The 26,174-nt window shown below is 40.5% G+C and overlaps 1 protein-coding gene across 4 annotated transcripts in view; it reads left to right on the top strand.

Annotated features, from left to right (window-relative positions):
• The first annotated feature begins 242 nt into the window (after positions 1 to 242).
• Positions 243 to 26,174, top strand: part of slc12a8 (solute carrier family 12 member 8) — a 31,052-nt gene continuing 5,120 nt past the window's right edge. For 3 of the 4 annotated variants that reach the window (XR_009655389.1, XM_060930216.1, XM_060930218.1), the window contains exons 1-9: positions 243 to 381; positions 3,628 to 3,739; positions 7,398 to 7,544; positions 7,981 to 8,172; positions 8,250 to 8,481; positions 22,546 to 22,659; positions 22,888 to 22,975; positions 23,168 to 23,255; positions 25,190 to 25,336. Coding sequence is in view for 3 of the 4 variants with exons in the window: in XM_060930216.1 (XP_060786199.1) it covers positions 3,698 to 3,739; positions 7,398 to 7,544; positions 7,981 to 8,172; positions 8,250 to 8,481; positions 22,546 to 22,659; positions 22,888 to 22,975; positions 23,168 to 23,255; positions 25,190 to 25,336 (1,050 nt within the window). In the remaining variant the exon portion in view is untranslated. Of the gene's footprint in view, positions 382 to 3,174; positions 3,244 to 3,627; positions 3,740 to 7,397; positions 7,545 to 7,980; positions 8,173 to 8,249; positions 8,482 to 22,545; positions 22,660 to 22,887; positions 22,976 to 23,167; positions 23,256 to 25,189; positions 25,337 to 26,174 lie in introns of those variants that run through there. The other variant, XM_060930217.1, reaches the window with a different exon arrangement.

The following is a 26,174-nucleotide window of genomic DNA, read 5'->3' as shown; positions in this document are numbered from 1 at the left end:
CAATCCAATAATTTAATTGGATTATGATGCCCTCTTCCTTCAGGGGTGTGATATTTGATTGGATTATTGGTACTCAGTATTCTCACTCCTAGTTGTTTATCTTTGTTGTAACATATCACCGCTAATGGAGAAGTGTTGAGGCGTTTCATGCTGTCAGCACACCTTTATCATTTCCTAGCTCAAACATTTGTTTAAGGACGTGTCACTACTGCACACGTTGCATTAAGATATTTTAGGAGTGAAAGCCATGACACAAGCTGTTAGCAGCAATACCACAACATAGCTGAGACTAAAACTATGTATTTAGGAGCCTATGTTTGGAATATTTTGGGTATGGAGGTATAGCCTGAGGTACGGATTAACGTCCTGAAAACAGAATGTGTAAGTAAATATTTCATGAAGGTCATTTCATGTTTCACATGTTTGTGTCTGTCCTGAGGTGACTGTGCCTCAGAAGAAACTAGAGACGTGAACTCATATGGGTTGTTTTACAATCAGGGTACAAAGTTTGTGTCACAGGGGTCCAAAATTCAAATTGATTCAAACTGGTTCTTGTACCAGTTTTTAAGTGAAGGACAAGTTAAAGAACAGATTTCAGGTAATTTTTTGACATATGTTTATGGTAGTTTTGTGTAATCTGCTATAAGATGGGAGAAACAAATGAAGTGATTCTCGGAGAGGACTTTTTTTTTGACAATTCAGAATCCACTACTTCCATAGTGCTTTTAAATATAAGGCTGTAAACTTTGTGTTAGTTGTCTCTAATATTTATGTCCCAATATCTTGACCACATTTTAGGATGAAAATAATTTTAGATATGTTATTTTATATTGAAAAATTAGCTGTCTCAGAGAGGACTTTTTTTTTGACACAATTACATACTAATTTGATCAAAATAGTCTGAAAACTTACTGGCATTCAACATTAAAACTTAACTATGTTTCCAATGATATGGAACCAAATATTTGTTTTATGGTATAAAGAATGATTTAAGTGCATCCCTTTTGGAGCTACAGTTAGGTCCATAAATATTTGGACAGAGACAACATTTTTCTAATTTTGGTTCTGTACATTACCATAACTAATTTTGAACAAAAGAATTCAGATGCAGTTGAAGTTCAGACTTTCAGCTTTAATTCAGTGGGTTGAACAAAATGATTGCATAAAAAAATGTGAGGAACTACCGTAAAGCATTTTTTAAAACACAATCCCTTCATTTCAGGGGCTCAAAAGTAATTGGACAAATTAAATAATTGTAAATAAAATGCTCATTTCTAATACTTGGTTGAAAACCCTTTGTTGGCAATGACTGCCTGAAGTCTTGAACTCATGGACATCACCAGACGCTGTGGTTCCTCCTTTTTAATGCTCTGCCAGGCCTTTACTGCAGCGGTTTTCAGTTGCTGTTTGTTTGTGGGCCTTTCTGTCTGAAGTTTAGTCTTTAACAAGTGAAATGCATGCTCAATTGGGTTGAGATCAGGTGACTGACTTGGCCATTCAAGAATATTCCACTTCTTTGCTTTAAAGATTTTTTTTGGGGGGGGGCTTTTTTTCACCCCCATTGGATAGGACAGCGCAGAGACAGGAAACGAGTGGGAGAGAGAGACGGGGAGGGACCGGGAAACGACCCTGGGTCGGAACCGAACCCGGGTCCCCGGATCCACAGCACGGCGCCCCATCCACCCGAGCCACAACGCCCCCTCCACTTCTTTGCTTTAATAAACTTCTGGGTTGCTTTGGCTTTATGTTTTGGGTCATTGTCCAGCTGTATTATGAAACGCCGATCAATCAGTTTGGCTGCATTTGGCTGGATTTGAGCACACAGTATGTCTCTGAATACCTCAGAATTCATCCGGCTGCTTCTGTCCTGTGTCACATCATCAATAAACACTAGTGACCCAGTGCCACTGGCAGTCATGCATGCCCAAGCCATCACACTGCCTCCGCCGTGTTTTACAGATGATGTGGTATGCTTTGGATCATGAGCTGTACCACGCCTTCACCATACTTTTTTCTTTCCATCATTTTGGTTGATCTTGGTTTCATCTGTCCAAAGAATGTTCTTCCAGAACTGTACTGGCTTTTTTAGATGTTTTTTAGCAAAGTCCAATCTAGACTTTTTATTCTTGAGGCTTATGAGTGGCTTGCACCGTGCAATGAACCCTCTGTATTTACTTTCATACAGTCTTCTCTTTATGGTAGATTTGGATATTGATACGCCTACCTCCTAGAGAGTGTTGTTCACTTGGTTGGCTGTTGTGAAGGGGTTTCTCTTCACCATGGAAATTATTCTGCTATCATCCACCACTGTTGTCTTCTGTGGGCGTCCAGGTCTTTTTGCATTGATGAGTTCACCAGTGCTTTCTTTCTTTCTTTCTCAGGATGTACCAAACTGTAGATTTTGCCACTCCTAATATTGTAGCAATTTCTCGGATGGTTTTTTTCTGTTTTCGCAGCTTAAGGATGGCTTGTTTCACCTGCATGGAGAGCTCCTTTGACCGCATGTTTTCTTCACAGCAAAACCTTCCAAATGCAAGCACCACACCTCAAATCAACTCCAGGCCTTTTATCTGCTTAATTGAGAATGACATAACGAAGGAATTGCCCACACCTGCCCATGAAATAGCCTTTGAGTCAATTGTCCAATTACTTTTGGTCCCTTTAAAAACAGGGTGGCACATGTTAAGGAGCTGAAACTCCTAAACCCTTCATCCAATTTTAATGTGGATACCCTCAAATGAAAGCTGAAAGTCTGGACTTTATGTCCATGTCCATTATATAACTATAACTTGAATATGTTTCAGTAAACAGGTAAAAAAAAATTGTTAGTGTCCAAATATATATGGACCTAACTGTACCTGTGGTCAAAAAAGCACTTTTTCTAAATGACACGAGTAATTTTGCTAAATATGACATACATTCACCAAAAATAACGTTATCACCAATTTTTTTTTGCATGGTAAATAGAGCTATCACAGGGCTACAATAAACAACCAAGTTTATTTAGTCAAGCCTTTTGATATTGAAGACAATAAGTGTTAAATGTGATTTTTAGCTTGCGGACCCTGATTGTAAAACAACCCTAGTGACCGGTGGAACGAGGAAGCAACATGAAGTTCAAGTCACTGCTTCAGGAAAACAAAACATTTCCTTTTCAAGTACTTCACACACACATACATACCGTACGCGCATGCGCGCGCCTATGATACAAACTTGCACACCTGTTGTATCCGGGACCAGCAGGTAAGTTCTAGTAGGCTATTTGATGTTTATCTCAGTCAGGCATCCATTAAATTTTTAACTTTAAAAGCAGCTGTTATTGTTTAAGTTTTACTCGCTGGCGCTGTAGTCTTTTTAACCCTGAAGGAAACGGGTTTACTTTTTGCACAGGATGTGTAATAGATTATATTAATTCGTTATAGCTATCAACAAGATTTTATACAAAATAATAATAATAATCTGTAGCTGTGTACAGTATGTTCTTGTTGTTAATTAATAGCTTAACTGCTTTAACTCCTTCCTAATGCTGAGCACTTGCATGCTAAAACAGACTGAGTTTTAATCCTCTGCTGAAAAGTTTCCAGCAGGTTCACTGAGATATTTTCTTTCCCTCCTCTGTGTTTACAGGTGGTGAAGTGCCTAGTGAAAACCTATATCTGAGCTTCTTATGAGGAAAATGCTACACTGTTGAAACAACATGAGCTCACATGTTCAAGAGTTATTTCATGAAAATGCCCAGGTAGTTTTTGCTATTTGTTATTTTTAATTTACATTTATCTATCAAATTAGGCACAGCACAGTGGTGTAGTGGTTAGCACTGTCGCCTCACAGCAAGAAGGTCCGGGTTCAAGCCCCGTGGACGGCAAGGGTCTTTCTGTGCGGAGTTTGCATGTTCTCCCCGTGTCTTCGTGGGTTTCCTCTGGGTGCTTCGGTTTCCCCCACAGTCCAAAGACATGCAGGTTAGGTTAACTGGTGACTCTAAATTGACCGTAGGTGTGAATGTGAGTGTGAATGGTTGTCTGTGTCTATGTGTCAGCCCTGTGATGACCTGGCGACTTGTCCAGGGTGTACCCCATCTTTTGCCCGTAGTCAGCTGGGATAGGCTCCAGCTTGCCTGCGACCCTGTAGAACAGGATAAAGCAGCTAGAGATAATGAGATGAGATGAGCATTTAGCACACATCTGGATATCCTTATGCCTGTTCACTAGGCCAGGGTGTAAGAATACAGGTCCTAAATTTCAAGTTCAAAGTGTTTATTGTCATATACACAGTAAGGACATGTCATCTTGAACAATGAAATTCTTAGTTTGCTGTCCACCATGAATGCCAATTACAAATAAATAAATAGGTGGAAGAAATAATGCAAAGTAAAGGCAATATAGTGCAAAAAAAAAGCACCCAGTATAGTACAAAATAAAGGTAAATGTAGTCTCATCTCATTATCTCATCATCTCATCTCATTATCTCTAGCCGCTTTATCCTGTTCTACAGGGTCGCAGGCAAGCTGGAGCCTATCCCAGCTGACTACGGGCGAAAGGCGGGGTACACCCTGGACAAGTCGCCAGGTCATCACAGGGCTGACACATAGACACAGACAACCATTCACACTCACATTCACACCTACGGTCAATTTAGAGTCACCAGTTAACCTAACCTGCATGTCTTTGGACTGTGGGGGGAAACCGGAGCACCTGGAGGAAACCCACGCGGACACGGGGAGAACATGCAAACTCCGCACAGAAAGGCCCTCGCCAGCCGCTGGGCTCGAACCCGGACCTTCTTGCTGTGAGGCGACAGCGCTAACCACTACACCACCGTGCCGCCCGTAAATGTAGTGTAATACAAAAATAAGGCAGTGATCGGACGTAGCAGCAAAAAGGGCAGTAAGGTGCAAACAAATGTAAACAGTCAGAGAGTTTACAGGGAGGTAGTCCATGGTTATAGACTCCTGTCTGCTGTTCAGGAATCTGATGGTGGCGGGAAAGAAAGAGTTCTTTAGTCTGACAGTCTTACATTTCACACTTCTGTACCTCTGGCCTGAGGGTACTAGTGTGAACAGTCCATGCTGGGGGGTGGGTGGGGTCTTTGAGGATGGAGGCAACTCTCCTGTGGACTCTGCGGTGGTAGATGCTCTGAAACCCTGTTAGAGGGAACTTATAAGTTAGTTACAGCAAGAAAAGGAAACCCACAAGTCAACAGACTCGTAATAAATGTATGCCAATGCTTATTCAAGTGTTTGGTGAAGAAGTAGGTCTTTAATCTTTGTTTGGAGAAAGCCAGTGACTCATCTGTTCAGACAGCAAGGACAGGACTGCTTTTTAAAATAGAAAAGAAGAAGCAGCAGCCACCTAGTATGGTCTAAAACTGATAGCTAATCAATCCTTGTTATTCTCTGACACGTGCAAAGAAATGCTGTAGAGGAAAATGGCTTCAAAATAAATGTTTCTACGTTGAAAAACAACAACATAAAGAGCAGTAAACAGTAATAGATGAAACAAAGTCAGAATTTGGTGTGACAGCTCTTTGCTTAAAAATAGTCTTGGGAACAATTTGTGCAGTTTAATGAAAAAAGTAGCTCGTATGTTTTCCTGAGCATTTTGTAGAACCAGCCACAGGTCCTTCTATAGACTTTGTCGCACTTCTTTCTTATTTTTGTGGCAAAACCCAGCAGCCTTTTTTTTTTGGTCTGAAAAGTAGTCTTGTATGTAATATGATGTTTTCTTTACTGACAAACTTTTTTTTTTAATATGGTATTTAATTTTGTGCTGGAAAACTAATTTTTGGAAATCTAAAATGTTTTTGTACTGACTTTGATAATATAGAAAAGTCATAAAATAAAAATCCATAACAAAGTTTGTACTAAAAAAAAATAGGGTGCCTAGGACTTTTTATGTATAATATAACTTGTAGAAATAAAGGTACCAACTGTACTTTTCCTTGTCAATGGGCTAGTACCATTAAGGTTACTATATCTTGTATAACCCCAAATCAGAAAAAGTTGGAATGGAATGTTTAGGGACTGAAGACACCAAGTGATTAAATGTTTTGGGTGTTATTTTGTTCCAGTCTTCCTGTAAACACGTCTTAAGATGTGCAGCAGTATGGGGTGGTTGTCATATTTTTCATTTCAAAATTGGCACACATTCTCTGTCGGGGATAGGTACACTCTTCTTCCGCAGCCATGCCTTTCTAAGGTGTGCAGAATGTGGTTTTGCATTGTCTTGTTGAAAGATGCATGGGTATCCCTGGAAAAAAATGTCTTGAAGGCAGCATATGTTGCACCAAAATCTCACTGTACTTTTCTGCATTAATGCTGCCATCACAGAATTGTAAGTTACCTTTACCAAAGGCACTAGCACAACACCATACCATGACAGACCCTGGCTTTTGGACTTGTTGCTGATAAGAGTCTGGATGGTCCTTTTTGTCTTTGGTCTAGAGCACATAGCATCTATTTCCTACAAAAGACCTGGAATACTGGTTTGTCTGACCACAATACATGTTTCCACGGTGTGAGAGTCCATCCCAGATGTCTCTGAGCCCAGAGAAGTTAATGGTCCTTATGGACACAGTTAACATGAGGCTTCCTTTGTTTTACAGTAAAGTTTTAACTGGCATTTGTGGATAAATGCCTGTTCTTGATGCAGTCCCATCTGAGGGATTGGAGATCAAGGGTGTTCAGCTTAGGCTTGTGCCCTTGCCCTTTACACACTGAAATTCCTCCAGATTCCTTGAATCCTTTAATAATAATATGCACCATATAGAGTGAAATATCCAAATTCCTTCCTATCTTTTTTTTTTTTTTTTGAGGAATGTCGTTTTTAAACATTTCAATAATTTTCTCATGCGTTTGTTGACAAACTGGAGCTAATCAAATACTAGGCCTTTCCTGGATACTGATTTTGTACCAATTTATGATTACAATCACTTGTTTCAAATCACATCAATTTTAATTTTTACCTCATTACTAGCCCTAAATTGCCCTCATCCCAACTTTGTTTGGAATATGTTGCAGGCCTGAAATACAGGAATGAAATGTAGATCAACAAATTAAATGAAGTTGAGCAGACAAGGCATGAAATATTTTGGATTAATACTGTCTGCAATGAAATACAAGTCAAAGTAAATTTGGAAATTGCTGCTTTCTTTTTGTAAATGTGCATTTTTCATACTGCACGAACTTTTTCTGATTTGGGGTTGTACCTTTTAGCAGGTATATTTTACCTGGGAAGGTGCATGTGGTGAACTTTTTAATGAGCAGTCAGGTGAAAGATGCTTCGGAAAGGTATAAAAGATGTACTTTTGATGGTATCACCCTAGCAACAAGGAAAAGTACAGTTTTTCGTTTGTACCTTTACTGTATTTCTGAGGCGGTGTGGCTTTGTATTCCTATGCAGGGCTCTCCGATGAACGTTCAGCCATGGTGGAAGGCAAAACTGTTTGTGTGGGAGCCTGTCCTGTTCGGCACCTGGGATGGTGTCTTCACCACATGCATGATCAACATTTTTGGAGTAGTGCTTTTTCTCCGCACTGGATGGCTTGTTGTGAGTGATTTTGATACTTTGAACAGTTGATGGGGGAAACCATATATCTACTATTAATTTGCTGTCCCAGCTTCAAAATATTTAAATTAATGTGGGGTGGGGGAGAAAATGCATCTTTTCCACTGCTTTTGGGTTTACATTTTGTCCAGAGTAAAGGGTTTTTAAAACTACTTACCATGGACATGTAATAATGACTATTGGACCATAACTGACCGTAAATAAATGCACCCCACCCCCAGCCTCTCTGGCCATGTATCTGGTAAATTTGCATTCACTGGGAACCATTTTTAGGTCTCATCAGTGAATGGTGGTACAATGGATAAATAAAATATTAGTTGGCTTCTTTCTTTTTTTTGGGAGGGGTAGTGATGTTTGAACAGAAAAAACTGATTGTCTTAAGTTGTGGCAAACAAACTAATCTGAACCTTTGTTTCAGGGTAACACTGGGGTGTTGCTGGGCATGCTTCTGGTGTCACTGGTTGTGCTGGTTGCTCTGGTGACAGTTATGTCGGGTATAGGGGTGTGTGAGCGGTGTACTGTTGGCAATGGTGGCGTATATTCCATGATCTCCATGGTTCTTGGAGGAAGAGTCGGAGGGACTGTAGGACTCCTCTATGTGTTCGGGCAGGTAGGACGATCTTGGTGGCAGACCTACATACAAGCAATAGTAGCAATGTTTTTCACACATGGTGATCTTGTTCTCAGTGTGTGGCTGGAGCCATGTACATCACTGGCTTTGCGGAGTCCATAGCCGAATTAATGACCGTGCAGAGTGTGTGGGCTGTCCGGGGGATCTCTGTGGCTGTCCTTCTGGCCCTGCTTGGGATTAACCTGGCCGGAGTAAAGTGGATTGTCCGGCTGCAGCTGGTCCTGTTGGCCATTCTTGCTGTATCTACTCTGGATTTTATCATTGGAACCTTCAGTCATTTGGATCCAGGTATGTGAATCGTATTATAAGGGAATAACAAAACGCTGCAGTCATTTATTCAAATGGTGAAATCTTTGCACTGATGTACTCTGACCCAAAAAGTAACATGGTACCTTCATATGAATTGACTGGTCTCCATGGTCAGTTATTTACAGCTATCTATTTGTAAATGGTGCCACTGTCTTGATTTTTCTGTTTATTTTGATGGCATAATTTAATCAGATCAAAAGACAGAACCTGCTATCTAGAGCAGTAATAATCTAATCTAGTGTAAAGCAGACTGCCATACTTTGAAATGCATTCAGTAAGAAAATTATAAATGTTTCCCACTCCATCCAATCATCCTTTTTTACCTCTGCCAAGGAGGTTATGTTTTCGGTAGCGTTGGTTTGTTTGTTTGTTGGTTTGTCTGTTAGCAACTTTACGGAAAAAGTTATGAACGGATTGCTCTGAAATTTTTCCAGAGGTGTGACTGGGCACAAGTAACAATCCATTAAATTTTGGTAGTGATCCGGATCATCTTCTGGATCCTGGATTTTTTTAAAGGATTCTTGGCGGAGGTCTCTGCTCTCCGATTGCTTTTTTTGTTTACCTTTTAGATTTATATTCCTGGAGTTCTGTTGTTCTTCATTTTGTTGGCCAATAGAGGTCAGTATGGAGCTACTAGAAAGTTTATTACCTTCACTTACTTCACTCACTATCCATAACCGCTTATCCTGTGCAGGGTCGCGGGCAAGCTGGAGCCTATCCCAGCTGACTATTGGCGAGAGGCGGGGTACACCCTGGACAAGTCGCTAGATCATCGCAGGGTGACACATACAATCATTCAAACTCACATTCACACCTGCGGTCAATTTAGAGCCACCAGTTAACCTAACCTGCATGTCTTTGGACTGTGGGGGAAACCGGAGCACCCGGAGAAAACCCACACAGACACGGGGAGAACATGCAAACTCCACACAGAAAGGTCCCCATCAGCCACTGGGCTCGAACCCAGAACCTTCTTGCAGCGAAGTGACCGTGCTAACCACTACACCATTGTGCCACCCACCTTCACTTATAATAGATTTGGAATCAAAGAACGCTGTGCGCTCTGTTGGCAGACTCATCTCATCTCATTATCTCTAGCTGCTTTATCCTTCTACAGGGTCGCAGGCAAGCTGGAGCCTATCCCAGCTGACTACGGGCGAAAGGCGGGGTACACCCTGGACAAGTCGCCAGGTCATCACAGGGCTGACACATAGACACAGACAACCATTCACACTCACATTCACACCTACGGTCAATTTAGAGTCACCAGTTAACCTAACCTGCATGTCTTTGGACTGTGGGGGAAACCGGAGCACCCGGAGGAAACCCACGCAGACACGGGGAGAACATGCAAACTCCACACAGAAAGGCCCCCATCAGCCACTGGGCTCGAACCCAGGACCTTCTTGCAGCGAAGCGACAGTGCTAACCACTACACCATTGTGCCACCCACCTTCACTTATAATAGATTTGGAATCAAAGAGTACTGTGCACTTTGTTGGCAGACTATTGGCTTTAATTTGTTTGAGCTGGTAGGGTTAGAACCATTTTAGAGACTGTATCATTTGCTCAAGCACAAGAGATAGAGTTGGTTATTGATGTAACATGTACATAAGACCTCTGTAACTGTTGTTCAACAGGCTAAATAGTTATCAGTGAAGTAAAGCAGACCATCATTAGGATGAATGATAATAGTACATTAGTTAAAGACATAATCAAAAAATATAAAATGCGAAAATAGAAATTGATGAAATTAGAAGTAATAAGTGACGTGATGTGCCGTAGTAGGGGATCACTGGAAAGTACTCCAGATAAGTAAAAAGACATTTTCAGCTGTTGAATAGTTTCCTAGGTGTAAGCATTAATGTGTCAACAAACTTGGAAGGTTCTCCTAAGGTGCAAACTAGTCTTGTGCCCACTTCAAGCAGAAAGCTGAGGTTACTTGCAGAGTTCTGTGACAGTTCTACTCAGTATTCAGAACATCCAGCCTTCATGATCATGTGAAACTTGCTCGATTTGGCAAGTATGGCTAAAAATAATTTCTTTTTTTACAACCCCGATTCCAAAAAAGTTGGGACAAAGTACAAACTGTAAATAAAAATGGAATGCAATGATGTGGAAGTTTCAAAATTCCATATTTTATTCAGAATAGAACATAGATGACATATCAAATGTTTAAACTGAGAAAATGTATCATTTAAAGAGAAAAATTAGGTGATTTTAAATTTCATGACAACAACACATCTCAAAAAAGTTGGGACAAGGCCATGTTTACCACTGTGAGACATCCCCTTTTCTCTTTACAACAGTCTGTAAACGTCTGGGGACTGAGGAGACAAGTTGCTCAAGTTTAGGGATAGGAATGTTAACCCATTCTTGTCTAATGTAGGATTCTAGTTGCTCAACTGTCTCAGGTCTTTTTTTGTCGTATCTTCCACTTTATGGTGCGCCAAATGTTTTCTATGGGTGAAAGATCTGGACTGCAGGCTGGCCAGTTCAGTACCCGGACCCTTCTTCTACGCAGTCATGATGCTGTAATTGATGCAGTATGTGGTTTGGCATTGTCATGTTGGAAAATGCAAGGTCTTCCCTGAAAGAGACGTCATCTGGATGGGAGCATATGTTGCTCTAGAACCTGGATATACCTTTCAGCATTGATGGTGTCTTTCCAGATGTGTAAGCTGCCCATGCCACACGCACTAATGCAACCCCATACCATCAGAGATGCAGGCTTCTGAACTGAGCGCTGATAACAACTCGGGTCGTCCTTCTCCTCTTTAGTCCGAATGACACGGCGTCCCTGATTTCCATTAAGAACTTCAAATTTTGATTCGTCTGACCACAGAACAGTTTTCCACTTTGCCACAGTCCATTTTAAATGAGCCTTGGCCCAGAGAAGACGTCTGCGCTCCTGGATCACGTTTGGATACGGCTTCTTCTTTGAACTATAGAGTTTTAGCTGGCAACGGCGGATGGCACGGTGAATTGTGTTCACAGATAATGTTCTCTGGAAATATTCCTGAGCCCATTTTGTGATTTCCAATACAGAAGCATGCCTGTATGTGATGCAGTGCCGTCTAAGGGCCCGAAGATCACGGGCACCCAGTATGGTTTTCCAGCCTTGACCCTTACGCACAGAGATTCTTCCAGAGTCTCTGAATCTTTTGATGATATTATGCACGGTAGATGAGGATATATTCAAACTCTTTGCAATTTTACACTGTTGAACTCCTTTCTGATATTTGTTGGTGCAGAATTATGGGGATTGGTGATCCTCTTCCCATCTTTACTTCTGAGAGCTGCTGCCACTCCAAGATGCTCTTTTTATACCCAGTCATGTTAATGACCTATTGCCAGTTGACCTAATGAGTTGCAATTTGGTCCTCCAGCTGTTCCTTTTTTGTACCTTTAACTTTTCCAGTCTCTTATTGCCCCTGTCCCAACTTTTTTGAGATGTGTTGCTGTCATGAAATTTCAAATGAGCCAATATTTGGCATGAAATTTCAAAATGTCTCACTTTCGACATTTGATATGTTGTCTATGTTCTATTGTGAATACAATATCAGTTTTTGAGATCTGTAAATTGTTGCATTCTGTTTTTATTTACAATTTGTACTTTGTCCCAACTTTTTTGGAATTGGGGTTGTAGTACCATGAAGTCTGTACTGAAGCACTCCAGTTTGCCATCGCTTTGATGTGTCTTTTAGAGATATTTATTTTGTGAATAATCTTAATGTATCCCTTTTTTTTTTTTTTAAGGGCCAGAATTGCTTTAGTCAAGATATGGTGGTCTCTGGCAGTTATGGTTTCAGTTTTACACTATGGGGCTAATGAAGCTAACAGAAAAGATGCATCTTGTATTCAATTGCATTCAGTTATTGACTAATATTATTCATATCTGTGTAATTTGACAGTACAACTTGCTGTGTGTTTTATATACGCACACACCCATGAACAAAACCGAGCAGTTATGTTTTTGGCATAGCCGTTATAAACCACAGGAATTCCATTTATCTGAAGCACAGTTCAGTATCATTCTTTTGTGATGAGATGGGGCTGCTTGAACTTGCAGTACAGATGCACAGTAGGCTGTAATAGGCTAAGAAACTGTATACAGTATAAAAGACTTCTGGTTGTTGTTATTGCTCAGAGTACTGTGCAGTTTTTAATCTGTTTGATCCTGTCTCTTTCTCCTTTTACTCTTTTTCTTTGTGATGTTATATATTGTCTCTCTTAAATAAGACATCGAACAGACCTGCATTTTGTCTTTTATAAACACCCGCTTCACCCCTGACTTAGTCCTTGAATGTTTTAAACACAGGGCAGTACAGCCTCTTCCTTAAAAATAATAATCTCAGTTTAAATGTAGCCAGTAATTCCCCCCAAAATTTAAATATTGCATTTTTCTTCTAAAATTTGGTATTACAGTAATTCCTCCCCACCCTCATTGTTAAAGCTTTGTCATTTCACATACCTGCATGTTGGTAAACGGTGGTGTAGTGGTTAGCACTGTCGCCTCACAGCAAGAAGGTTCTGGGTTCGAGCCCAGCGGCCGGCGAGGGCCTTTCTGTGTGGAGTTTGCATGTTCTCCCCATGTTTGCGTGGGTTTCCTCCGGGTGCTCCGGTTTCCCCCACAGTCCAAAGACATGCAGGTTAGGCTAATTGGTGGCTCTAAATTGACCATAGGTGTGAATGTGAGTGTGAATGGTTGTTTGTCTCTATGTGTCAGCCCTGCAATGATCTGGCGACTTGTCCAGGGTGTACCCCGCCTCTCGCCCATAGTCAGCTGGGATAGGCTCCAGCTTGCCCGTGACCCTGTAGAACAGGATAAGCGGTTACAAATAATGGATGCATGTTGATAAAGCTGTTATAGGTACATTACATGTTAAAAATAAATTAAGTAAATGAGGGGTCTGGTGAAAATTCCAGAAGTGGCCCTTTAACCCTGTTACATAGCATGAGACACATTCAGACCGATGAGAATTGTGCTTAAAAAAAATAACCCAGCAACAATATGTGTGTATTTAGTAAGGTTTTGGGCCATCATGAGCTGCCAAAATGGCATCATTGCACCTTGACATGGATTTTGTAGATGTCTGGAACTAGAAGGGAAAATCACTGTTCTTCCAAAAGATGTCTTGCGTGTTCGTCCAAAATCACCCATGGGTATAGAACTGGATTGAGATCTGTTGAGTGTGAAGGCCATACCATATAATTGACACAATCCTCATAAAATCAGTCTATGGGGGTGGGGTTCAACTTGGAAGAGACCACTTTCATCAGGATAGAACTGATTCATTACGTATATGAAAGATAATCAGTCAGAGTAACTTTGCATTGACTTGCAGTGACTCTTTTCTCTAAGGGGCAAGTGAATGCAAATCAGTACAATAAAATGGCCCAACAACATAAGAGCCCCTGGTTTGTTCCTTTAAATTGTCACTCTTGGACTTAGAAGTTGGCTTTGTTAACTTGAACATCTTCAGGAGGGATGAGGCATTCAGGGAAAGTATGCTTTTGCATTGATGCTACATCAAAGTGAAATGCTCACCCTCTTTGTCTTTCCCTATTACTTTTTTTTTGTGCGTGTGTGTGTGTTTCGCTTCCATTAAATCCCAGTGATAAAATAACTTTCTATGATCTCCCAGCATTTAAGCAGGATGCTTTACTGACCAATGTTGTATTACAGGTTTTGGATTATGATCAAAAGACATTCAGAAGCTATTCAGAAAATGCGTTAGGGTGTAACCAGGGCTGCTTTGCAGCCACTAACTGGGAGGTCTAAGATTAAAGGTAGACTGTCTTTTTTCCAGATTTTTCAAGTTTAGGTCATAAAAATAATTTTTCCTGACACCCAGTTATTTTTGTTTAGTGGACCGAAAGCTACTGAATTCAAATCACAAACTTTCAGCTTTTTTTTTTAATGGAACAATGAATGAATGAATTCAGGGCCACGTGGCCCTAAATTCTCTCTTTTTTTTTTTTTAAATTGCGTCACCGGGTGGCACGGTGGTGTAGTGGTTAGCGCTGTTGCCTCACAGCAAGAAGGTCCGGGTTCGAGCCCCGTGGCCGGCGAGGGCCTTTCTGTGCGGAGTTTGCATGTTCTTCCCGTGTCCGCGTGGGTTTCCTCCAGGTGCTCCGGTTTCCCCCACAGTCCAAAGACATGCAGGTTAGGTTAACTGGTGACTCTAAATTGACCGTAGGTGTGAATGTGAGTGTGAATGGTTGTCTGTGTCTATGTGTCAGCCCTGTGATGACCTGGCGACTTGTCCAGGGTGTACCCCGCCTTTCGCCCGTAGTCAGCTGGGATAGGCTCCAGCTTGCCTGCGACCCTGTAGAACAGGATAAAGCGGCTAGAGATAATGAGATAATTGCGTCACCATGACCCAATTCAAGATATGACGTCATGCATCACGTGGTGGGCTTTCCTCATTCGTGCAAGGCATTGTGGAATACACATTTGAAAATGGAGGACGTGAATGAAATGTGGGAGACTGACTACAGTAACGGAAAGTGAGAAGAAAAGACGTTATGTTGCAAAGGAAAGGAAACACGGGACCAAACTAATAAATTTCGGCGGTCAGCGAGCACCTCGGAGTGATCAGCTGTTTAGCGACAGATTGATGTAACTGTTGGTGCACGGTCAAGGTAAATCTGTAGATGGCAGTAATGCAACACTGGATGGCAGCTGCCATAAAACCCAAAAGAAGGAGGAAAAGAAGAAGCAGGTAAACCTGCGCATGCGCACACCAGACTTCCTCTGTCTGTTTGACTGCGTGAAGCAAGCAATTTTGTGCACATTATTTGCTAGGGAATCCCCTCAAATTAAAAAACTTCTCAGCCACAGAATGGCCTTTGTTTGTTTGTTTGTTTTTTGAGATATTACAGAAATAAACATTTATCACAATGACCAAATTTCAGAAGGAACTCGATTTCACTGATTTTATGAAATTGAAGGGCTGTCTTGCTGTAAATAATGAAAGATCAGATCTCTGTAATTATTTGTATATCTTTCAGGTTCAAGCAAAAGAGGTAAAGATGACTTGATAGCCTGCACAAATATAAACTATTACAGCACTTAGACAATCCTGCAATTGGAATTAAGCAGACAAAATACAACAACAAAAAAAAAGAGTTAACTGCTAAACCTCTCGCACAGCTATCAACCAGGTCAGCACAGAGCAATTCTTTACAAATGAACGTGGCAAAAACCCATCTTTGAATATCCGTACTTTAAATATGCAGATGGCAAGGCCACCTTTGGATTTTTCTGGCAGTGAGTTGCTCTTGGCCTACTGAAAATCCATATGTAATTCATAGTGAAATAATTTTCTTGAACCTGCTGTTTACTTATTACGGACAAGACAGTAAAATGGGGGGAAAAAAGCCCCAAAATAAGCAGCATCCAAAACTAAAGGTTGTGATTTTGCCAAATTACTTATCACTTGAAATGATGATAAAACAGAAAATAAAATGGACATAAACATGCATAAAATGCATGTTCTCCCCGTGTCCGCGTGGGTTTCCTCCGGGTGCTCCGGTTTCCCCCACAGTCCAAAGACATCCAGGTTAGGTTAACTGGTGACTCTAAATTGACCGTGAGTGTGAACGGTTGTCTGTGTCTATGTGTCAGCCCTGTGACGACCTGGCAACTTGTCCAGGGTGTACCCCGCCTTTTGCCTGTAGTCACCTGGGATAGGCTCCAGCTTGCCTGCGACCCTGTAGAACAGGATAAAGCGGCTAGAGATAATGAAATGAGATAAAATGGGCTGCAGCGTCTTTTTTAAACAATATATATTCTCACAATATAGAAATGCACATGTGCAGGCGTACAGACAACAAACTACAGCAAAAAGTCATTCTGCAAATACATAAGGCAAGGCAAGTTTATTTATATAGCGCATTTCATACACAGTGGCAGTTCAGTGTGCTTTACAGAGGTAAAAGCAAAACAGTAAACAATAGAAAATAAAATTACATAAAATAAATGGGGAAGAAGAGAGAAAGTTCAGTAAAAACAGCAGAATAAAATGGAATAAAAGTTAAGTAAAGTTTAAGACATGCAAAGACTGTAAAAGTTAAGTAAAGTTTAAAACATGTAAAGATGATGATATTTATCAGTTAGCAGAAAGCATCTGAGAACAGCTTGGTCTTTAGTCTAGATTTGAAGCTGCCAACAGCAGGAGCATCATTAATGTCCTCTGGGAGTTGGTTCCATAGCTGTACTGCATAGTAGCTAAAAGCTGCTTCACCACACTTTATTTTAACAACAAGTTTTACCAGTAAATTTTTCTGCTGTGATCTGGTAGTTCTGATTGGATTAGGCCGCTGCAACATATCAGAGAGGTAATTGGGCCCTGTACCATTTAGAGATTTGTACACCAGCAGCAATGCTTTAAAGTCAATTCTGTAGCTTACTGGAAGCCAGTGAAGGGACCTTAGAATTGGAGTAATGTGCTCTGTTCTTTTTGTTCGTGTGAGAACCCTAGCCGCTGCATTTTGAATCACCAGAAGTCGTTTGATGGTCTTTTTTGGCAGGCCTGTGAAAAGGCCATTGCAGTAATCAACCCTGCTAGAGATGAAGGCATGTATAAGTTTTTCCAGATCATTTTTTGACAAGTCCTCTCAGTTTGGAAATGTTTTTTAGGTGATAAAATGCCGTTTTAGTGATTGCTTTCATGTGACTGTCAAAGTTTAGCTCGCTGTCAATGAAAACACCAAGATTTTTAACCATATCTTTTGTTTTAATCTCCTTTGTGTCAAGAATAGTGGTAATCCTGAGTCTTTCATCTTTTTTCCCAAATAGAATTGCTTCTGTTTTATCTGTGTTCAGCTGAAGAAAATTTTGTGACATCCAGTTGTTGATTTGGTCGATACACTGGTAGAGACATTCAAGGGGGGCATAATCATTAGGTGATGGAGCAAAATAAATTTGGGTGTCATCTGCATAGCAGTGATACAAAATTGAGTTGTTCTTGATAATTTGTCCAAGTGGGAGCATATAAAGGTTGAATAGTAATGGTCCAAGGATCGACCCCTGGGGGACACCACAGGTCAAGGACATTGATGTTGAGGTACAATTTCCCATGGTAACAAAGAAGCTTCTATCTTTTAAGTATGATTTTGACCAATTGATAACTTTACCAGTCAACCCAACCCAGTGTTCAAGTCGGTATAGCAGTATATTGTAATCAACAGTATCAAAAGCTGCACTGAGGTCCAGTAACACCAGGACCGATGTTTTGCCTGCATCAGTATTAAGATGTATGTCATTTATAACTTTAATCAGCGCTGTTTCAGTGCTATGATTGGCACGAAATCCTGACTGAAAGTTATCAAAGCAGCTGTTTGATATCAAGAAGGCAGTTAATTGATTGAAGACAATTTTTTCAAGGATTTTCCCGATGAATGGTAGATTTGATATTGGCCTGTAGTTGTTCAATACTGAAGCATCTAGATTATTCTTTCTAAGTAGGGGCTTTACAACGGCTTTTTTTCAGGGACGCAGGAAAAATGCCAGTCTCTAGGGATATATTTATGATCTGAAGCACATCTGTAATTATAAGGTGAAGAACAGACTTAAAAAAGGGCTCTAGTTTATGTCCTCTCAAAAAGTCCAATATAATGTCAAGAAATTTTGTGATGGCTGTAAAATGTATGCAGAGATAAATGTGATGCCAGGTATTTTGATGATTTACTGTGAATTGAGAGTCATATTATACAAAATATTCTTGGTCTCATAGCTTCAGGGTCCCTGGTTTGATACAGAGTTTTTGTTACTATCTGTGTGGAGTTTCACAAGTTCTCCTCATGTTTGTGCATGCTTTCTCCAACCTCACAAAAAATATGCCAGTGGGTGAACTGGAAAAGCTATGTTGCCTTTACCAGATTCACCAGGCTCCAGATTCACTGCAACCTTGACCAGATATTTAATTTCTTTTCTCAAAAGACAACCAAGATTTTTGCATTATTTTGTTACCTTTCCTTTATATTTGACACCTTAAGATAAGTGTAAATGGACTGAAGGTGTAAAGCCCCTTTTAATAATTTTAAGACGATTTTAAGCCTGTTTTTAAATAGCCACACTTTGGGCTTCGACACAAATTGACTTGAAAGGGTACTATGCATCTTGTGTGATGTTTATTTCGAGGTCTTGTGTGCAGGAAGGGCCGGAGTCCTAAAGGATGGGGCCAGTATGTACTTTCACATTGATTCTTCAGGAAGTCCATCCCACCTCTTCCTGTGTTCTTGATTACTAACTTCCTGTCCAGAATGAAGAAAAGACTATCATGAATATGATTCATTCTCTCTCTCTCTCTCTCTCTCTCTCTCTCTCGGGGGGGTTGAGCTGCAGTGAAAGCTGAGCAGGAGAAGGCGGGGGGGATTACGGAAGTTGGATTTAAAGCAGTGCTGAAATCTTCTGAATTTAAGACACACTGTCCGTGGCTACTGTTGCCCACTTGCTTGTGTCCCACTCTTCTGTTTAACTCCTTTAGCAGCTGGGCCTGAGACCAGGGCATACTTTTGGTTTGCATGAGGAATCCAATTTTCCTGGTTTGTACAGGTTTTTCCAATTAAGCTGTATGGTAGTGGGGTGATCTCACTGCTGGCAGGGCTCCAATTTGTTCTGTGGCCCACGCCGGGTGCCACATGGGCGGCTTACCTGCCAGTGTCAGGAAAAGGGAGCTGCCGCACATGTGTGTTTACAATTCGATAAGTGTTTTAATCAGACAGTCAAGGCCAACACAGACACACCAGACGAAGCAATTTCTACTGATCCTGTTCTAAAGACATCGAATCTCTAATGGAGTTGGCCTAAAACCAAAGAAATTGGTGTTTGGTCTGTGAGATGCTCTGTGACCATACAAAGTCTCTTCATACCACTAATTCTGCTACATGCACTGCTTAAATTACAGTCAAAATTGTGTTGAATAATACTTATGGCTGGAAAAGATATGATCTGATGAATGATGTTTTCCTGAGATTTTCTGTTGATTTTCGTTCCAAATGCATTGAGCACACTTGTTCTAGAGGCCACTTTGAGGGAGGGTGGAGGGAGGTGGGGTTATCCTATCTCTTGTTTTGCCCCATTTAATGTAATCTTAAGAAGGGACTTTTAAAGTTGTATTGCTTTTGTTTGTTCTGACTGTCCCAACACTTCTATTTAGTATTTACCACCTTATCAAATTAAATCACTAAATTGGGAACTGAATCAGAAAAGTGTTGAGCTTATGAACTCCAGTGGGAGGTAGTTGTGTGTGGCTGGGCTGCCTTTTTTTTTTTTTTGGAGGGTGGTGGTGATATTTGGTATATTAACACACTTTATGACTCGTAACCATTCCTCCTCAGTTTTAGTGATGTATTCAGTTTTGGCCAGAGGTATGTTTTGGTTGTATTTTATTTGTGATTCTTCTCTTCGGTATTCAGAATGTGCTCCTGCAATGGAACTTGCATGACTATTGCAACGCCCCAGTTTGGACAGGAAACATGTATGCGCTCATGGTTTTGGGTTTAGGGTGTTAACCGGGCTCACCCACATATTTGGCCTGGGACAAAAGAACAGGCAGGAAGGAGATCTGAGCTATTTGCTTGAAGCCCCCAAATCATCACTTCCTGGTCTACAGCTTCTGATGTGCCCTGAAGGGCTCTGACTATAAATAGCTGTATGCAGTCTGACTTAAAAATATTACAGAGAAGGTTTCACTCACAGCTCTGTTATCAATTTTGTGTGCTGTTTTTGATTTGTGTGTGTGTGTGTGTGTGCGTGCTGGCTGGAGTCTTGGTTTTGGTGTATGGGTGTGTACATGTGTTCCTATCCATATTCTGAATGTCATGGCCACCAGGATGTACTGTTACCCTACTCGATCCCTGTCAGTAAGATTATTTAGTGTGTGTAATTTCACAAAGTGTTGACTTGCTAGAGTTTAATATGCCTTTAGCAGCAAAAATATATAAAAGATATGGGCATTTTATTAAACACTTCCAATTTGCACATCTCCAAACAATATAATAATTTCCAGTAATATTAATTAAATAGACTATTATATTAATGTGAATAAACTTTGCTAGACATTTGTATGTACACCATGAATGATAAGCTAAAAAGTATGTAACAATTTGATTTTGAAAATGCGTACATTTTCATATTACATGTGCACAATAACTAACTAATTCATATTCAACATTTAACCATAGACATTAACATATTTTATAGTAATATATGAATGCAGTATATTGGCACAACTGAATGTAATAGGAATTTAAATACATTATAAAGCATTTATAGGCCAATGTATGACGTGCTCTATATTAAAAATATTATTTCGTAAGGTTTCCTAAACTCTATTACTTTAAAAAAAAAAAACATAACATTTTACATGATGCATTACAATAAATGGAGTTTACTCTTTTTAGCACCTCCTCTTAGGGAAAAGGCTTAAAACCTTTTTCTGGTTACAAAACAAAACAGATGGCTAGCTTATTCACTTTTTATCTATAGATTTTCCTGTTGTTCCTCAGCAACTGAAGGGGGGGATTAATGAAATGAAGAAAACACAAAATGAAGAACGAATCAAATTTGTATTGTAGAAAAACTTGACTTGCACAAATGCATGTATGCTATTTCATATTTATTATATGGAATACTGTAGAATTATTGCTGCTATAAGAAAGATGTTGGACCGTTTTAAATGTCTTCTTTCTTGATTTTATTCTCTTTCTGTTGCTCTGGTGCTTGCTCTCTAAGAGCTGTGCCTTGGAAGGCTAGGAACAGGCAGGGCTTCTGAAAGGGTGGTGACTTCCTTTTTGAAAAACATGTCATTAATCCAAGAGAACACATTCTTTCCCATCACAAGATAACCGAGAGGGAAATGGTCCATGCTCTTTCATGGCCAAGTGCTACAAATTTCTCTCATGCTCTGGGTGCATTGCCTGTACAGGTGAGGTTTCTCGCACCCGGAGTGTAAATAAGAGAGCTGGAGTTGTGTGTGTGTGTGTGTGTGTGGGGGGGATTTTTTTTTATTTTTTGGGAACAGCACATGGCAGCAATTGTGCTCCATTCAGCAACACCAGGTTTTGAGTCCGGGCTCCACTGTTAGTTCTATTAATTCTCTAATGTTTCAGAGTTCAAGTGTTTTGTTTGTTTGTTTGTTTATCCTAAGAATAATGTTCCTGGGCCTTCGTACTCAACTCTGTCCTCTATTGTGAGCTGCACTATATTGCATGCATATAGGCACTAGTGTTGCCTCATCTGCTCAACATAACACTGATATCTCAAACTGCAGTTTATACAGTCCCCCCCCCCCCCCCCCCCCCCCCCCCCCGTGCCTGTTGGTGGCTTGTTTGGTTAGCCATTGAACACACCCAAAGTTCAGTCCACCATTTACCCAGTCATGTCTGTAGTGAGGGCCTTTTGAACACTGCTTTTGTACGCATCTTGGCGGGAGCCTCTGTCCTCCCCCTGACACTTACATAAACTCCTGGTGTGGTCATTCTCTTTCTTGCGCGCACGTGCGGACGGACACACACTCGCACAGAGAGAGAGAGAGAGAGAGCGAGCCCTGCCCATGCTGAAAGAAGAGTCCAGCTGGATAGACATATTTCACATCACAGAATGAAAAATCTACCATAGGTTTTATAGGGTCCTAAGGAATGCTTTTTTTATTTTTAGTATCTAAAATTGGTGTCATATTCCCATTAAAGACCCAATCTCATCTTACCCGAAGGTATTTTCTTAGGAACACAATTACTGTAAACTGTTTTGTGGGAAATCAAGCGCAGGCTTGTATTGTTTGAATTCATAATACATAAATAAAACAATTGTTATCCCCTGATTTTCTCAGCCAATGGCTGTATTCCAATGAAGAGTTTTAGAGCATGAGCACGTACGTTTTAAACATCAGCACCATTTGTTGAGCATGTTTTATACAATATGGTAATATTTTTGCCATGGATCACTCATAAATGTTTTAGGATGTAATTATTGAATATATTTGTAATGATTGTTCAGTAGTGACATTGTTCTGGCCTGAATTGTATTTTCAGAGCATGGATTTGTTGGTTATTCAGAAGATCTTTTATGGACAAACACTCTGCCCGACTACACGGCTGGAGAAACTTTCTTTACTGTGTTTGGAGTTTTCTTTCCTGCTGCTACAGGTGGTCTCATTTTTTGACTATTTAGCATAAATTAAAAAAAGTGCAAAAGTGAATAAAGGAGCTCTAAGAAAATGTCAAAATATCAAAAAGTAGTCTCGAGTAATTCTCTAAATTCTCAGAGATAGCTATTTTGAGATGTGGTGCGTATGTAATAAATAAATAATGAATGAGCAATTGGCTGCTAGTCCTTTTCTTTGTGTGTAGTAACTCCGTGTGTGTTGTGTATAGGTGTGATGGCAGGGTTCAACATGAGTTCAGATCTTCATAAACCTGAGCAGAACATACCTGTGGGGACCGTGGCAGCTGTCTTCACCTCGTATGTAATTCAACATTTACAGAGCCCTTATCTTTATAATTTTGAGTACAAATTCTATTACTTGTTGCACTTGTTAACTAAATTAGTGTATACAGTATTCATATATTAAACAGACTGTTTCACTCTTTCTTTATTAAGCACTCCCTTTCATTGTATACAAGTGTAGAACTGTGATATTGCTGGATTTTGCAGGTGGTTCCTCTACCTCGTTTTTGTATTCTTGCTGGGAGCCATCTGTACAAGAGACGCTCTGCGCTATGATTTCTTAATAGCAGAAAAGGTAATATTGGTCTCAGCGGTCTAGGCTTTCTTATAGTGTCATTCAACAGATTTACAACGCAACTACCCACAGAAACAATGAAATTAGTATAGTGTCTTTCAGTTCATGTGTATACATGAAATTATTTTCGCTTTACCTTGCTTTTAAACCTTTTAAATTTTGCTGTGTTTGGGAGGAAAGCAGAGGGAAGCAAACATGTACATGCTCAATCATCACTGTGTGTGGTGTACTTGGGATGGGAACTGAGAACTACTAGTTAAACTGACCAGTGCAGTCAAAGTAATTGAACAATTACAAATAGTCATTGACAGTTTGGCACTGTACTGCATCATGCTGTTCCTATAAAATTGAACCATGTAAGAATTATAGACCATTTTATATAAAATGCACTCATAGTAAGGGAAAATGTATGGACAAGGCAAGGGCAAAAAGCCTCAGAATACAACAAGGGTGTAAACAAACTGTTGAATAGATCAACACTATACTGGATTGTAGTGTTGGACAAAGATTCCTATGTGGTGGGGGAAATTTACCTTACTACAAACACTTACAGACTGCCCTTTATTATCCCCCACTGGCTGAAAGGCCCGAAGGGGTATTATGTCGTGGCGATTTCCTTCCGTCTGTCCATCCCAGGAAAGGGTGCTCACCTTCTGAAATCAACTCCCCTCACAGTTTGTGGAAGAATTTTACGAAACTTGACCAGAGGCATTGTTATATGTCGGTAGTATGCATTTTGTTCAATTCGGTCACATTTTACCAGAGTTACAGCCCTTGATTAACAAGCTTGCACTTTCACAATTTCTTGAAGGTGTGCTTGCCTTCTGACATCAACTCCTCTCACAATTTTTGGATAAATTTCTCGAAACTTGGTAAAAGGCCTTGTTATATGACGGTAATACGCATATTGCGATTTAATTTCATTTGTGAAAATGTTACCAGAGTTTTGACCCTTGATTAAATAACTTTTTGACAATTTCATGAGGGTGTATGTTCTTCTGAAATCAACTTGTCTCACAATTTGTGGAGGAATTTCACCAAATTTGGCAAAAGGCTTTGTTATATGACCATTATACGCATATTGAAATTTTGTTTAATTTGGGCAAATTTTACCAGAGTTATGCCCTTGATTATTAACAAACTTGTACTTTGGCAATTTCATCAAGGTGTGCTTGCTTTCTGAAATCAACTTCCCTCATGATTTTTGGAGGAATTTCATGTAATTTGGCAAAAAGGTTTTTAATCCCCCGCTGGCCGAAAGGCCCGAAGGGGGATTGTCATGGCGATGTCCGTCTGTCCTGGAAAGGGTACTCACCTTCTGAAATCAACTCCTCTCACAATTTTTGGAGGAGTTTCACAAAACTTGACAAGATGTTGTTGTATGTCGATACTACACATATTGCAATTTCGTTCAATTCAGTCGCATTTTACCAGAGTTATGGCATAGTTGCCAGCGGGGAATATTGTGCTCTCTGAGCATGCTTGTAGTAATATACATAAACAAGATGTTAGGTGTTGTAATCATGTAAGAGGAGGTACTCAGTAGGGTTCCTCAGTTTATGCTGCATGTGCTGTACGTGCCATGAGAGCAAATGGTATGAGACTAATAGTGGGGGAAAAGCTGGAGTGTGATCCTTACAGACCTCACACTCCCTGGCAGACCCACAGCTGCTCAGTGGGGGGGAATTGCACAGGGGTGAACACCCTGCTCAAGCTTCTCATGTATCAGGAACAAAGACAGCAGGACTGCTGTAAAGTGTTAAGATATAATATTTGACCTTGCATCATTCTTATTACCATGACAATTTTGTATACAAGTCAATGTTTCAGTCGTCCCCCCCCCCCCCCCCCCCCCCCCCCCCCATTTCTGAGAATAGCTAGGTTGAATTCTGTGCACGCTCTCTTCCCCTGTGTTTGATATTTTTCCCCTCCAGGTCTCCTTGGTGGGTTTCCTGTTCCTGTTGGGCCTCTACATCTCCTCTCTGGCCTCTTGCATGGGTGGCCTGTATGGAGCACCCAGGGTCCTGCAGTGCATCGCCCAAGAGGGAGTTATCCCAGCTCTGTCTTTCCTGGGTAAAGGGGTGTGTATGTAGAAATCACACAGTCAAACATATGAGCTCAGAGTTCTGTAAAGCTGCTTTGTCACAATGCCCATTGTTTAAATTGTTATATAAATTAGATTAAACTGAATTTGTGTTTTTTTTTTTTTTAAGAATAATACTAGCACACACTGTAGTTTGGATAACAAGGAGGAAAGGAACTCGAGTGACAGGTCATTTATATGTCTTCCTGTTTCTGTTTCGGCTGTGACTTGGATAGTCGCATTCCTTTGATGATGAATATGAGGGAGTATACAGTGTATATCCTCTATCACAGCCTTTCATAGTTTCTGTGACATGATTCAGTGGATATGCTTTCACTTGATTAATGCAGTAATTGCTGCGTTAGTGTACGATATACTTTACATTTAATTAAATGCTTCAGTAAATTGGGATTTCTGGTAGGCAATACTATAGGAATTATGCAAGTTTGCTTGATATTGTAAATGCTTGTTTTTAATATTTCTCTGTTCATTTCATGACCTGTTCTGAGTATACTCTTGAAGTTTAATTACTGCCACTTCGAGCAAGTCTGGGAAGACAGAACAGATAGTACCCACAAAAAGGAGGAGCCCCTAATTATAGAGTAATTGGGTGCTTTACAATAAAAACAAAACTGTGAAGGGCCAGCATGGCACATTGTGGTTTCTGAAAAAATATTACACGCCCTTTTCCCTTGCCCTAACTCTGTCTGGGTCATCTGTGTGGACTGAAAGCAGGCCTGAGACATCTTGCCTCGAATCAAAGCCCTAGAACAAACGCAGGAAGTAAAGCCAGGTCCAGCCCAGGTTGGCCTGGCTCCCTGCCATGCAGTACCAGG

Source organism: Neoarius graeffei, chromosome 9, assembly GCF_027579695.1.
Source record: "Neoarius graeffei isolate fNeoGra1 chromosome 9, fNeoGra1.pri, whole genome shotgun sequence".
NCBI classification, from domain to species: Eukaryota; Metazoa; Chordata; class Actinopteri; order Siluriformes; family Ariidae; genus Neoarius; species Neoarius graeffei.
The sequence above is the reverse complement of the archived record's forward strand: the minus strand, read 5'-3'. Positions and strand labels throughout refer to the sequence as shown.